The sequence below is a fragment of the Phragmites australis genome, chromosome 5 (genome assembly GCF_958298935.1).
Source record: "Phragmites australis chromosome 5, lpPhrAust1.1, whole genome shotgun sequence".
In the NCBI taxonomy this organism is placed as follows: Eukaryota; Viridiplantae; Streptophyta; class Magnoliopsida; order Poales; family Poaceae; genus Phragmites; species Phragmites australis.
In genome coordinates, this window is record NC_084925.1 from 37,786,978 (window position 1) to 37,800,697 (window position 13,720).

General features: G+C 44.1%; 1 protein-coding gene across 1 annotated transcript; it reads left to right on the forward strand.

Annotated features, from left to right (window-relative positions):
* Window positions 1–734: 734 nt before the first annotated feature.
* On the forward strand, window positions 735–2,295 carry LOC133917657 (growth-regulating factor 10-like). Its single transcript, XM_062361535.1, has 3 exons — window positions 735–990; window positions 1,092–1,367; window positions 1,484–2,295. The coding sequence occupies exons 1-3, from the start codon at window positions 741–743 to the stop codon at window positions 1,789–1,791; spliced, it is 834 nt and encodes a 277-aa protein (XP_062217519.1). The 5' UTR covers window positions 735–740; the 3' UTR covers window positions 1,792–2,295.
* The last annotated feature ends 11,425 nt before the right edge of the window (window positions 2,296–13,720 follow it).

The window sequence follows — 13,720 nt, forward strand, 5'->3', positions numbered from 1 at the left end:
GTCAGAAGTCAGAGCGGGAGCCTGGTCTTCACGTGACAAGGCGAGTAGATCCACGCGGGCTTTTCTTTTGCGGCAATTTTCACCGGTTTTCTCAGAGGTTGAGAACCATGACGAGCAGCGTTTCCATAGCACTATCTGATAAAATCGCCACTCCAGCCAAGCATTCGCGTCTCATTGCACGAGCCTGAAGAACGAGATAGGAGTAAAAAAAGGCAGCCAAACTCGTCCAAAACGACAAAAAGGTCAAAAAAAAAATCCATGCGTGTCGTCTGGCCGAGCCAGGGCCGATGCCGTCAGGATGCCATTGCCACCTTCACGCCACCGCAACACCACAGCTTTTTCTGCTACTACGACCACATCCTTCAGTCTCCGTTACCTTTCGAGCACAGTTGAGTTTCCCGAGCGACCATGGAAAAAGTACTTCCCCTATTTTTCAATACTTCTTATTTTGATCAAGCATATATATTAAAATACACTAAGAATAGTATCAATTTTAAATGAGAAATAACAAAAATAACTTAAAAATTAGCCTAAATATTTTAAAACCTACCGTAAATAGGTGGATAAGAGATATTTTTTAAGGGTAAAATTGAAAACCACGTTTTAAAAACATGAAGTGAAAAGTATTTAAAAACAAATAAAATGATCAAAAGTGATAAGTATTGAAAAATGAAGGAATTATAATATCTGTTCTGCAAAGATACTGCTTCTCTTCAAATCAGTTATTAAATTACGATAATATGAATAAAGTCTCACGTGCCTTCACGGATAAATATATCCACCGCTTCACACTTCATCTGACACCAGCGCTGTCGCTTCTTCCCTCCTCTCGAGAACCTGCCGGCGCCCTCTCCCTCCTCCCCTCCACGTATAGTTCAAAAACCACCGGAACACAGCACCAGAATCTCCAAATGGCCGAGGGCAAGGAGACCGACTCGCCACAGCCGCCGTCCAAGCACCCCCGCCTCTCCTGCGCCAACCCGAACGCCGGTACGTGCAAGCAGGCATTAGGAGAGTACCACAAGTGCTCTGCGTTCTGGTCGGCTTGGTAAAAGTAATTAGCCCGTTTTGCATTTTTGTGTCGGCTGTAGGAGAGGTGACCATGGCAGCCTCGTTACCGCTGGTTCTTGGGCTAGAGCTGGGGCTCGGCAGCAGCAGCTGCGGCGCGCGAGACGTGGAAGCATCTTCCGCGGAGGCGACACGCAAGAGGCCGTCGGTGCTGACGTTCATGCAGCAGCAGGAGCTGGAGCACCAGGTGCTCATCTACCGCTACTTCGCTGCGGGCGCGCCCGTGCCGGTGCACCTCGTGCTCCCTATCTGGAAGAGCGTCGCCGCCGCCTCCTTCGGCACTCAGCGCTTCCCCTCCCGTACGTGCCAAGAAAGCCTCACGTTCAATTGTTCTTCCTTTTGTGATCGTGCCGTTGTGTGTTATCAATTGGTTGGCGTTACTGTTTGAATACTTGAGTTCTTTTTTGAATGGCAGTGACGGGTCTGGGGAGCCTGTGCTTCGACTACCGCAGCAGCATGGAGCCGGAGCCCGGTCGGTGCCGGCGCACGGACGGCAAGAAATGGCGGTGCTCGCGCGACGTGGTGCCGGGGCACAAGTACTGCGAGCGGCACGTCCACCGCGGCCGCGGCCGTTCAAGAAAACCTGTGGAAGCCGCCTCCGCAGCCTCTCCGGCGCCGAACGCGGCGGGCAACCGCGGCGCCGTCCACAGCGGCCCGTCCCCACGGGGCCTCGGCTTCTCCCCCACCAGCGTCCTCGCCCACAGCGCTGCGCGTGCCAAATGAGACCTTGTCCCTATCCCGCCGGGGGCCGCGTTGTCTCGGCTTGGATCCCGGGATGACGATGGAAAACGGAATCCGCAGGGATCACTATGTCGTGTGGCTATGTGCTGTAGCCTTTTTTTCTCTCGCAACTTTTCGAACCAGTTTGCGCTGTCCGATCGCATGCATTGCTTCTCTTCTCTTGTTAAGTTACGTCACTACTACGGAAACGGTTCGAAAACTCCAACAGTTTTTCAATCATATGTGAAGAAATATCTATAAATTAGATTTATATAGATGGTTCAAATTTGTACAGATGAATTTTGAACCGTCTGTATAAATTTTTTTATAGACAGCTCCAATAACTAGCTGTCTGTAATATGGCTATATCACACACGACTGATGGTTTGAAGTTTTAAGTCGTCTGTGATATAACAACAGTACATACAGTTAGAATTTTGATCCGTCTGTCCTATATAACAGAGTCTGTTGTAAAAAATATTTGTACAGACGATTGTATTACTAAAACCGTCTATACTTTTGTATATATAGTATAAAATCCATATATTACTGAATGTAACTCACATATCTACAACAAAAACACATCAGTATTACAAAGGCTCAACAACATTACAAAATACAATACAAAATCAACATATTACTAAATATAATCTATATATATCCCAAAGTCACACATTTACAAAATCTCACTACATTACAAAGTCACAAAGTCAATATTACATAGCCTCATGACATTTACATAGCATTCTTCACTCTTCATTCTTTCATAAACCCCGTGTCTGATAATATATAAACTAATAAATTAGTTATAGCATAGTGAATTAAAAGAATATAATGAGTTCATTTGCTTCATTTTTAATATATTGAAATGACCGACTTCTGTTGAGATTACAAACCTTGACCAATAAAATTTTGGGATCATGAAATTCACCAGTCTCCTTTATGATCTCCCCAAATGAAACTGACGAGGCTTTTTTGAATATACATGAGAGCATCATTTGAAAGATTATTTATAGGAAATTTATATGTCTGTAGAAGAAACTTAAAATAGTTAGACACAACGATGAAAAATGCATTTTAATATACTATAATTACACTAACCGGCGGATATACTGGTGGACTAGAGCAAACGATTTGCATCATATACTGGGCAACATAGAACCCACAGAGGTTGGTGCCCTGCGGCTGCCAGTGACATTGCAATTTGTGCATGGTACATTTAGATGTATGGAATGTATATTATAATGGTAACTTGATATGCGACGGAGGAATTATTACCGGAAACTTATGTTGGTGGCTCGCTGAGGGTTTATCTTTTCGTACAATCCCGTCCATTGAAACATACTTCACAAACGCACTTGTCAACAAGTCTGTCAGATCTGAATACCTCTCTTTGTTGCAGTACATCGAGTCGAGGTATATGCAGTGTTGATTGTGTGTAAAGATACAAACTAGCATCCAATGGTCTCGGTAGTTGTACGGTAGAAGAATTAGGTCATTTGATCCATAGAGGGCAACCATGGACTCCGCGGCGTATTTCTCGACCTCCCCCGAAGACCAAGTGATTGTTGACCCACATACGACCTATGGGTCAAGGAATCCAATTCTCGGATTCTCTCTCCTGGCTTCTTGAATCATAAGTCTACACATAAGAGTCATGTAGATGAATGAACGTATCAATGAGTTAGGCGGTTCATTAAGCATAGACCACGATTAGTAACACTTACAGTGTCCAACATCTCAATAGACCCACGTCCAGCTTGTCAAGACAGTAGAGGAAAAATAAATCATCAAAGGTGTGAGGAACCGTCCAAACAGTATTCAAATTAATCATCAGGAGGATCATTATTCATAATTCAACTTCGACGATTAACCCGAATACCATTTCGGTAATCCCAGCACGTGTTTTGTGCCCAAGGATCGGAACACATGCCTTCCAACATACATATCACAACACAGTTTAATAAAGAGCAGTGTTGCGCACGAGGGCCTCAAGGAGCGTCGTCTACGCTTGACAGTTTCGCTCAATTTGCATGAGCACCTCCGCCATACTCGGCGATGGAGGCAGCGGAGGGTTGTTCTCATTAGAACCCTCGAGATGCTCACCCAAACTGCCGCGGGTTCTCATCCTGTTTTGACGATAAGATGAAAAGGAAAGGTCAAACTCCGACATATTGACGGTAACACTAGTCGTATACCAATCACAAGTGACGCACACTAAGGCATCACACCTTTCTGAAAAACACAAGATCAGATGTGCGGAGGTTCCACAAAAATGGCCGGAGGATCCGCACTTATGCGGAACTTCCGCAAAACTCTTCGGAACATCTGCACTTTTGTGGAACATCCGCAAAAATGTGTAGAAGGTCCGCAATTTTGATAAAAACTTTGACTATCAATAACAAGGAAAAAAAATGCATGCATGCAAACTACTGCAAATGATGATATGCTCGAATCCTATCTACCGTTTCTTTCTTGTGCACTTATCTCCGCAACAAACATCGAAACTCACAAGCAGTTATACTTAGGGGCATAATATTGCATTTTCATGTATATTGATCATGAAGGGCCATAAACAAAACTTATTGAGTTGTTTAGGTGAAGTTAACCACTTACTAAACAACGCTCTGAATTATGTTTAGGCTATTTAATTAAACCAAGCTCTAATACTAAGGTGTGAGGAACTGTCCAAACAATATTCAAATTAACCATCAGGAGGATCATTATTCATAATCCAACTCCGACAATTAACTTGAATACCATTCCGGTAGTCCCGGCACGTGTTTTGTGCCCAATGATCGCAACACATCCCTTCCAACATACATATCACAACACAATTTAATAAAGAGCAAGTAATTAACATTTATATTACAAGTTCTAAAATATGCAACTGTTTCTAGCAATTTACAATAAAAGCGAGCTAGGAGGAGACAAAACCCCTCAACTCCTAACCACAAAAGAACTACACAACGGAAAGATAAATGTAAACAACAAAAGAGAATGGTGCCACATGCCCTTAGGCACCGTCCCAAAAGCACGACCTTCAGAGTAGGATGCACTACTCTTGCCCGTCACCCTGATCGACAGGCACGAAGTAGCCGAAAGTCGCCTCTTCCACACCCGCAACACCTGCATCAACTTAAAGGTAGCACCCTGAGTATGAAGGTACTCGCAAGACTTACACGATTTGGGTATATAATATCCCGACTCCAAGGATTATGCATTGAGCTGTTAGCAAGAGTAGACCACAAGGTTAAGTAAAACATATGCGGTAAGCAACCTAGACATATACGTATGAGCATATATACTTAACCAAACATACCATTTTACCCTACAATAACAACTAAACATAATGCATCTAAAATAAACATAAACATAGCTGTAAGAACTATAACCACCTCGAACTGACATACCAACCATCTCGTACCACATACCACAATATTGACTACAATCCACAACTCGAAAACTCTACGACCGATGTAGATAAGCAATAGCATGCTCATGACCGAGAGTGCGACAGTTTGAACTGTTTGTGCACCCTGCAGGGGGATACTCCTGGATCCACACGACTTGAGGACCATACGGCTTGCATGACCACGCCGGATCATATGAGGGGGTACTCATGTCAACCTTTCCCAACCAGTTACAACTATTTGTGGCATCCATCGCTTAGCGTGGCGGTACTAGAACTACTCTCAGAGCAAACTAGTACCACTACAATCTCGCCCGCTCACACCGTCGATGTTCAGGCCCCAAAAAGCCACAGCTACGAAGGTATTCGGCTTGCCTTACCCTTAGATCAGCATGTGGTGAGTAACGGAAGTGCTAAAGCCGACTACACCGACAATCGATGCTTAACCGGTGCAAAGCGGTCTATGGTGTCTGGTTTTCTCTACAGAGCTACCCAGGGGAACTCCACATCCGGACAAGATAAAACACCTCCTAGAACCGCCCACACCTCGTCTCATACTCACCACCCATACAACCAACACCAACAACCCAACACGGTAACCATTGTGAAAGTAATTTAACCTATAGCTCGCGAACGATGGGACGTTCCACCGCTCGACTTCTACCGAAGACCTATGCATTGCTAAGCATCTCGCATTACTTTTAAGTTAGACCTTATCATGAATAAACCCAGGCTACAAGGATATGGATAAACAATAATTCAAGGTAGAGACAATGCAATCAATATAGGTTCTACCCATAAAAGCCCGATATCGACTTCCTATACACGCAAACCTATACATAAGCATAATTTATCAATATTTAGACTTTAATCAATTCAACTGACATGGTGCAATATGTTAGATGCTTGACTTGATGCACTGGCTCAAATAGGTGGGGTGCGTCGGGATCACCCTCGGCCTCCGGGGTCGACAGATCGGCATTCTCTAAAAAAAGATCAACGCGTGCAATGCCATGAGTATGAATCAAGTGCAAACATATGCCACAATATGCATATAATGGTTGAAAACATTTTTCCTACATAGAACAGGTTATAAGGAAACTAGCAAAATTGGATTCATCAATTTTGGACTCGCGAAAGACCAACGATGAATTAATGAAGCATTAAACTAATTAATTTATCTCAGAAAGTTAATTAACTCTTTCATGGCTGGGACATTTTTAATAGGTAGATTAGGTTATTATGAAACCAACAAAATTAGTTTCATAATTTTTGAAGCTACGGAGAATTTATTATGAATTTTACAACTTTGGGACCGTCTGATGAATAGTAATTGCTGAAGTTCCGCACTTTTGTGGAAGTTCCGCGAATTTCTGCGGATGTTCCGCACTGCGGAACTTCCGAAAAATTGTGTGGAACTTCCGGACTTTCTAGAAAAGCTTCAGTTTGGGGGAAAACTTTGCCAAATCGATTTTCAATCCTCTCCAATCCAAAGAGGAACATGATTGAGTTGGTTTATGGAGTCTATAATTCACTCGTCAACCTAGCAACTCAATTCCCAACTCAAATCTCATCTAAATCCTCATTTTTGTCCGAAACCTCAAAAACTCATGAACTTTGCTAAAACTAGAAATCGATCAACTAAATCACGAATTCTTACCATTGGGTGCCTAAGAGACTTAGCCAAGATGCTTTTGGAGGCCGGTGACCATCAGGAAGTGGAGGAAATGCTCAAGAAACGAAGAATTCTGGTGTTCTTCTCATTTTAACCCTAAACACCAAAATGAGCCAAGAACGACTCAAATCCTCCGGGAATTCAAAAATGAATTGGATGGATGGATAGCTTACGAGCTCATGATCGCAATGGTACCACATGCTTACCTCCAATCATTCTCTAGAGCTCGGATTTGAGGGAGAAAGGGAGAGAGAGAGAGTGAGAACTCTTGCTCTCCTTGCTTTGGCCGGTTGGGAGAGGAGAGAGGCACGTGAGTGGGAGTGAGGGAGCAGGTGGGGCTACTGCCCAAGTGGAGATGGGGTGGTGGGGCCACATGTGGAGCCCACATTTTAAGGAAAAAGTCTATTTTAACTGCGAATTTAATTATTTTCTCTCCCGAATTTTCTTCTCTCATCCGATTGATTCAAAACGAATTGCTCTAATGTGCCAAAATAATTTGCCTCAAATTTAATTATGACGCTAATGAAGCATGATTAAGTTTAATCACGCAATTATAGAATTTGGGACGTGACAAAAGGTCACGATGAAGTGTCCAGCTGGTTGCAAGAAATGTTGCCACTGGTACTTGGCGCTGAAACAAGGAGAAAGATGTTTCTCCTGATGTAACCTTAAGGTATATGTCGTGCAGAATCCTAATTGCCCAGCCCAATTGCTCTAACTCTTTCTTGCTCACTAACGGCTCTCCTGGCACGTACGTGTTTAACATATGTTCTTCTTCTACCTCCTTGCTCTTGTCCTTCTGTTTGTTGGCTCTGCGCTTTCCTGGAGGTGCCATTTTGGCAGATTGTTGGCCAGTTTTGCTAGACACTTGTTGTTGCTCATGTGGTGTAGAAGAAGATTTGCCCTTCGACGGAGCACGAGGAAAAGAGAAGTCGTTGCTGTCGCGTACTAGAGACAGAGGCCGCGGAGGCGGTGGAGGTGCAACCAGTATTATGAACTTCTTCGACCACTGGATGAAGGAGTGGATGGCCTCCCCAATTGTCCTGACATCGTCCTTTGGGGGAATAGGAACTGGGAGGGACTTGCAATTCTTGTGTATCAACTCCACTGACACCCTAGCGTAACCAGGCTCTAGCGGTAGTCCGTGGATCATCTGATCCCCGCCACATGGGAATGCCAAGCCCGTGCCAACCTCAATGATGTTATCAGTGCCAACAGTGGTGTGCAGTACGAGCTTGCACTTGGTGGCCGCCTCTATGTTGTCGACGGGGTATCTCTCGCCAGGGACCTCTTTTGAAATGTCGTCGTCGGGGTGTTACCTTCAAATCCGCCGATAGGGAAGTCCTGTTGATCAAGCATGTTATTTGAATCGTTCCCTGGTGCAGATGCGCAGCTGCTCCAGTGCCGAGCCGGTGGAGATTCAAGTGTCGTGGCTGCATCCGGCTGCCTTATTACTCGTTCTTGCTCCTAGACGTGTTGTTCCATCCTTTCTGTAAGCATACCCATTCTGTTCTTTCATCCTTGCTTCGACCTTAGCGACAATCTCCATTCTCATCTGTTCATGTTTGGTTGCATCGCACTCAGCTTTGTTTCTCCTTCGGCTCCTATATGAATCGGCGTCATTAGGGAATCCCAAGTTCCATGGAATGGAAACACCTATGCCACGCGTGCGACCCTGGTGCTCTTTGTTCCCCAAACTCGAGGTTAGTATATCTTTTTCTCAAGATGGCTAGAATGATCCTTGAGTGGATTCTTTCGAAAGTTGTAGGATTCTTTGAGCCACTTGCTCGGTTTCTGGCTTCCTGAAGGTGACGGAACCATCGGCCGAGCGTACGACCCTTCCTCGAAACCAGTTCCAGGCCCGCCTCTCTGGGATCTGTGAAAATGGTGTGGAGCGGTTCTCTCGAGCTGCCTGCTCATCCTCCTTGTCCCAGTCCAACTCCTTGCGCGCGTACCCACCAGTGTCGAGCCTGTGGGGGTGCGTGTTGCGTGACTGGCGCGTCTTGTTAGCCTGACTCTGCTGCTGAAATTTCTTAGACTAGCACCTCTCCACAAACTCTGCCCATTGATCCACCAAGTACCCATAAGCACTATTATTGGGGATGAGATCCTGCTTCACATATGTATTATACAGCTCGCTCTTGATGGTCTTCCACGGCTTGCCCATCTTGGCTATTGCCTGTCTTTCCACGTCCTCCAAGGAGCATCCTTCAGAGAAGTCAAATTGGGCTATAATTGTTTCCCACAAGAAGCCTTTCTCGCTCTGCGGCACGACCTTCCAGTTTGGGTAGGTTATCCTGACCCTTGTCCGTCCGAGTGAGGCGCATTCTCTACGGAATGTCGCCTGAGCTTGTTGAGGCTGTGTTGGCACGCCTGCCTCATTGACGTGAGTTATGGTGTAGTGACCCGTTGGCATTTGGTTTTTGCCTCGGCCATCTTGCTTTCGCTTCTGCGTATGACTTTCTTCTGTTTGCTTTTGAGAAGTGGCATCGGCATCTCATTGAGCAGTGACCACCTCTTGTTGTTGAGGAGAAGAGGCTGGAGGCAGTTCGCGTTCATCTCCAGACGCCATCTTCAAGAATGGGGAAAGATTCAACAGAAGGATTTTGCTAACTATCACTTAGCTCAAGTTAGTTTCAAAGAAGAACAACATGCGGAAGTGTCTTGAGAACAACAGGGAAGTTGTAATATGTGCGATAATGACAGCATGAATAACCATATTCCATAAAAAGCATAACAAGAACAGAACCGATCAAAATTGATATACATGAACTTGAAAGAAAGAGCAATCAGATCATAATCAATGATTAAAATGAACTTGAATGGCAAGCTGAAGGATTAAAATGTGCTCTCAGATAGTTCTAAACAGCTGGTCCCAGGACTATAAAATTCTGCTCCCTAGCCGATCATAATACACATCACAACTGGGCATTTAACTAAGATCACACCTAGAAAAAGAACTTGCCATCCTTTCTCTAAAACTAAACAAACTTACTGGACAGAGCTACTAAACAGGTTCAGAAAAGCAAAATGTAACAGAAACTGAAAAAACCGAGCTGTAGAGAAATAGATGGAACAACTTGAGAAAAATAGTAACAGAGAAGTTTACAGGCTCAATCTATTGCACTTAGCCTAAATGCCTAATTTAAGTAAACATTATCATCATCGAGCATACATGCGCAGACAACCATGCTGTTCAGGACAAAGAGATTAAAAAGTAACAGTAAAAAAAGTATAAGCGTAAGTTTGAGCTGTTTTCGCTCAATCATCCAAAAAGTAAAAAAAGGAATATATGGGATAAGCCTTGTCATGCTGATAGGATTCAAATCAAGCTAAAACATTTCAACTTATGATACTAGAATAGTTAGAGAAGGATAATGTGTTATCAACTAACCAAATGTGTAGAAAAATGTTTTACCAAATGTGTTATCAACTAAGATTATGTGTTACCAAATGTGTGTGTGTGCGCGCATGTATGTATGTGGAGAATGGAGTGTTGTGTGCACAGATCATGTGTAGTGTAGCTTCATTAGGTAGGCTAGATTCGCATAGTGAAAGGTACAGGGAAAGAAAACAAGCAAGATGCCCTGGGGTCCTGGAAGCTTTCAGGCTTATGCCACTTCAGTCAAGTTTTATTAGAAAGTAAAAAGAATTTCAAAAGATTTTGGTTTGAACTTTTCCAACAAAAAATCACCAACACCTCCAATAATTCTTTTTTCAACTGATAGCTTGAATTTGATTCCCATGGAAGAGGCAGTAGCGACAAGCAACATTGGTTTTAACTCATTTGATGCCATGCTATCATCCCACTTGGTGATGTCAGATTGTTAGATGAAAGAAGATGAAAGTCCTGCTCCCTAATGTTTTTGAAGGAAAAATTGCTCTTAGACAATAAGAAACAATTGGCCTCAGGACTATGAAAGTCCTGCTCCCTAATTGTCCTAGAGAATCCATCATCAATTGGGCAATGTTCTTAAGCATCAACTAGTAAAAAGACCTGGACATAGAACAGTAGTAGCAAACCACTGCCGAGCCAAAACTGAACTTAGCAATTCATCCAGACAGTGACACTGCCGAGCCGTACAAGACAGTCACAACAACTTGGACTTAGCAATTCATCCAGTACTAAAAAAAATGTGAAGCATATACAAAGATCACTGCAATACCGAACAAATCACCAGGTGTGTCTCGGTGCATAGAACCGAGCCGAAACTAGAGAATTTACAAGTCTATACTAGATTACTTAGAGAACATGCCCAATTTCAGTAATCCTAATCATCATCGAGCAAATACCATACCAAACTTGCACTATCCAGAGCATCATCTAGCGTAATTAGGCATCATAGAGCATAATCATGCATTTCACAGAGAAGAGAGGGCCACGGCTCGGCCGGAGCACCGGCTATGACAGCTCGGCCATGAGGGAATGGCTGCTCACCACCGTGGATGGATGGAGCACAGTCGCCGGGGGCAGGCAGGTCACCGGGAGCAGCACGGTTGTCGGGGAGCACGGTCGCCGGGGGGAGGGAGGAGCCACCGCGGAGGGACGAGGGCGACATGGATGAAGGAGCTCCCGGGGATGGAGGTCACCGGGAGGGGGCCGTCGGGGATGGAGGTCTCCGGGAGGGAGCCACCGGGGAGGAGTCGCGATGAGGAGTCGCTGGGGTCGTGAGGGAGATGAGCGGCTAGGGTTACACTTGGTGCGGCGCAGGTTGGACGAAACATTATTTATAGCCACATTTGTATAGACGGGTTATAAATATGAGCTGTCTGTACTAATGGTATTAGTACAGATAACTTTTTAATAAATCCGTCTATAAAAATAGTACAGACGGCTTATAACTTCGAGCCATTTGTACTACTACCATTAGTACAGATGGCTTTTTATTAAAAGCCGTCTATATCCATACAGACTCCAAAATGAGAAGAAATTTGTAAGTAATTTATGATTAAATGTGTACTATCACATGGTGTGGGTACTCATCATAACTAATTCATACGAACTCCAAATTAATGAGATGAAATTTTTAAGTAAAATCATAACTAATTCATTGTTACATATTACACTGCAATATATAGGTACATAATAATCGAGTAACAACATACAGCATTAACAATAAGCCCTTTTTGATGATCGACGCGCAGATAGCAAGCGGCCCTAGTCGGAAGTTGTTCTTTGTTAATGGAGATGCCATCTCCAAGATGGTACTCATCAAATTGATTGTACTCTTCTTCGTCCACGACATTCTCAGCTTCGACAATCCTTCTTTTTCCCCGAAGGACTACGTTAAGTTTGGATTTTCCAGGTCTTGCACATAAAAGACCTGGACAACTTGCTTGGCAAGTACAAATGGTTCGTCTTTGTATGCGGCACATTCGAGGTTGACAGTAGTCATTCCGTACTTATCTACCTTAACACTTGAGAGTGCGACCCAACGACACCGAAAAAGGGGAATCTTGAAACGTACATAGTCGAGTTCCCAAATCTCTTCTATGTACCCATTGTACGCATAGACCCCATGATGTTTGTCCTGGAAGGCATCTATGCGCACACTGCTCTTCTGTATTGTGCTCTTACTATCGCATGCTTTGGTATAAAAAGTGTACACGTTTATGTCGTATGCTTCAAATATCATGACTGTGTGACTTAGCCATCTTGCCAACCAGCCAATATTGTCCTCTGTTGAACTATTATTACTGAATCACGCTGCCAACCAGTTGTTGAAGCTGCGGTTGTGCTGTTTTGTGATCCAAGCCTCCGTACGGCCTGGATTCTCTCTGCGTAGCACGTTCTTATGCACTTTGATATGCGAGGTTACTTCAGTCCTGTGTTGCAAGACCGTGAAATGGGCTTTAGATAACGTGGCAAAATCAACAATGATTGGTTTCCTACCTATGCTCCCCTTGCCATCCAGTCTCCCCTCATGGCGAGACATGGGCACACCAATTGGTTTGAGCTGCTCCATGTAATCGATACAGAACTCAACTACCTTTTCGGTTGTGTAACCTTGGACGATGTTGCCCTCCGACGAGATCGATTCCGTATATACTTCTTGAGAATTCCCATGTACCTCTGAAACAGGTACATCTGATGTAGGAATACTGGGCCGCATATCTTTATCTCTCTCACGAGGTGAACGATAACATGTACCATGATATCGAAAAACGATGGAGGAAAGTACATCTCAAGATGACACAATGTCTTCACCACATCGGCTTGTAAAACATCAAGTACTTCGGGATCGATGACCTTCTGAGAAATTGTGTTGAAGAAGTAACACAACTTGGTGATTGTGTCTCGAAGATAGGTCGGCTGGATATTTCGGATTGCAACAGGAAACATCTGTGTTATCAATACGTGGCAATCATGGGACTTCATGCCAACCAATTTCAAATCTTGCATCGAAACAAGTTTCGAGATGTTGGCAGAGTAATCGGACGGAACTTTCACACCATGTAAGCACTGGCACAGTTCAGTTCTCTCAGCCTTTTTCAGATTATAGCAGGCTAGAGGAAGCCCCGTTCTACCTTTTTCGGAGGGCTCAGGTGCCAACTCGGGCCTGATATTCAAATCAACCAAGTCAAGCCTTGCGTTGAGACAGTCCTTCGTCTTGCCTGAAATATTAAGTAAAAGACCAACCAAGTTTTCACACATGTTCTTCTCTACATGCATGACATCGATGTAGTGGCGAACTTCAAGGTGCTTCCAATACGGTAGCTCCCACAATATCGATCTCTTCTTCCACATGCCACCGGTATCCTTAAATTCTTTACTCCCCTTTCCAAACACAACATCGATATCTTAAATCATATTGTGCACCTCTTGACCACTGTAGTGCCTTGGA

Coding starts and splice junctions, on each gene's coding strand:
- LOC133917657 (XM_062361535.1), top strand. CDS start 741: ATGAATAAAGTCTCACGTGCCTTCACGGATAAATATATCCACCGCTTC. Junction 991..1,091: donor CTGCGCCAACCCGAACGCCG/GTACGTGCAAGC, acceptor TGTCGGCTGTAG/GAGAGGTGACCATGGCAGCC. Junction 1,368..1,483: donor CACTCAGCGCTTCCCCTCCC/GTACGTGCCAAG, acceptor TTTGAATGGCAG/TGACGGGTCTGGGGAGCCTG.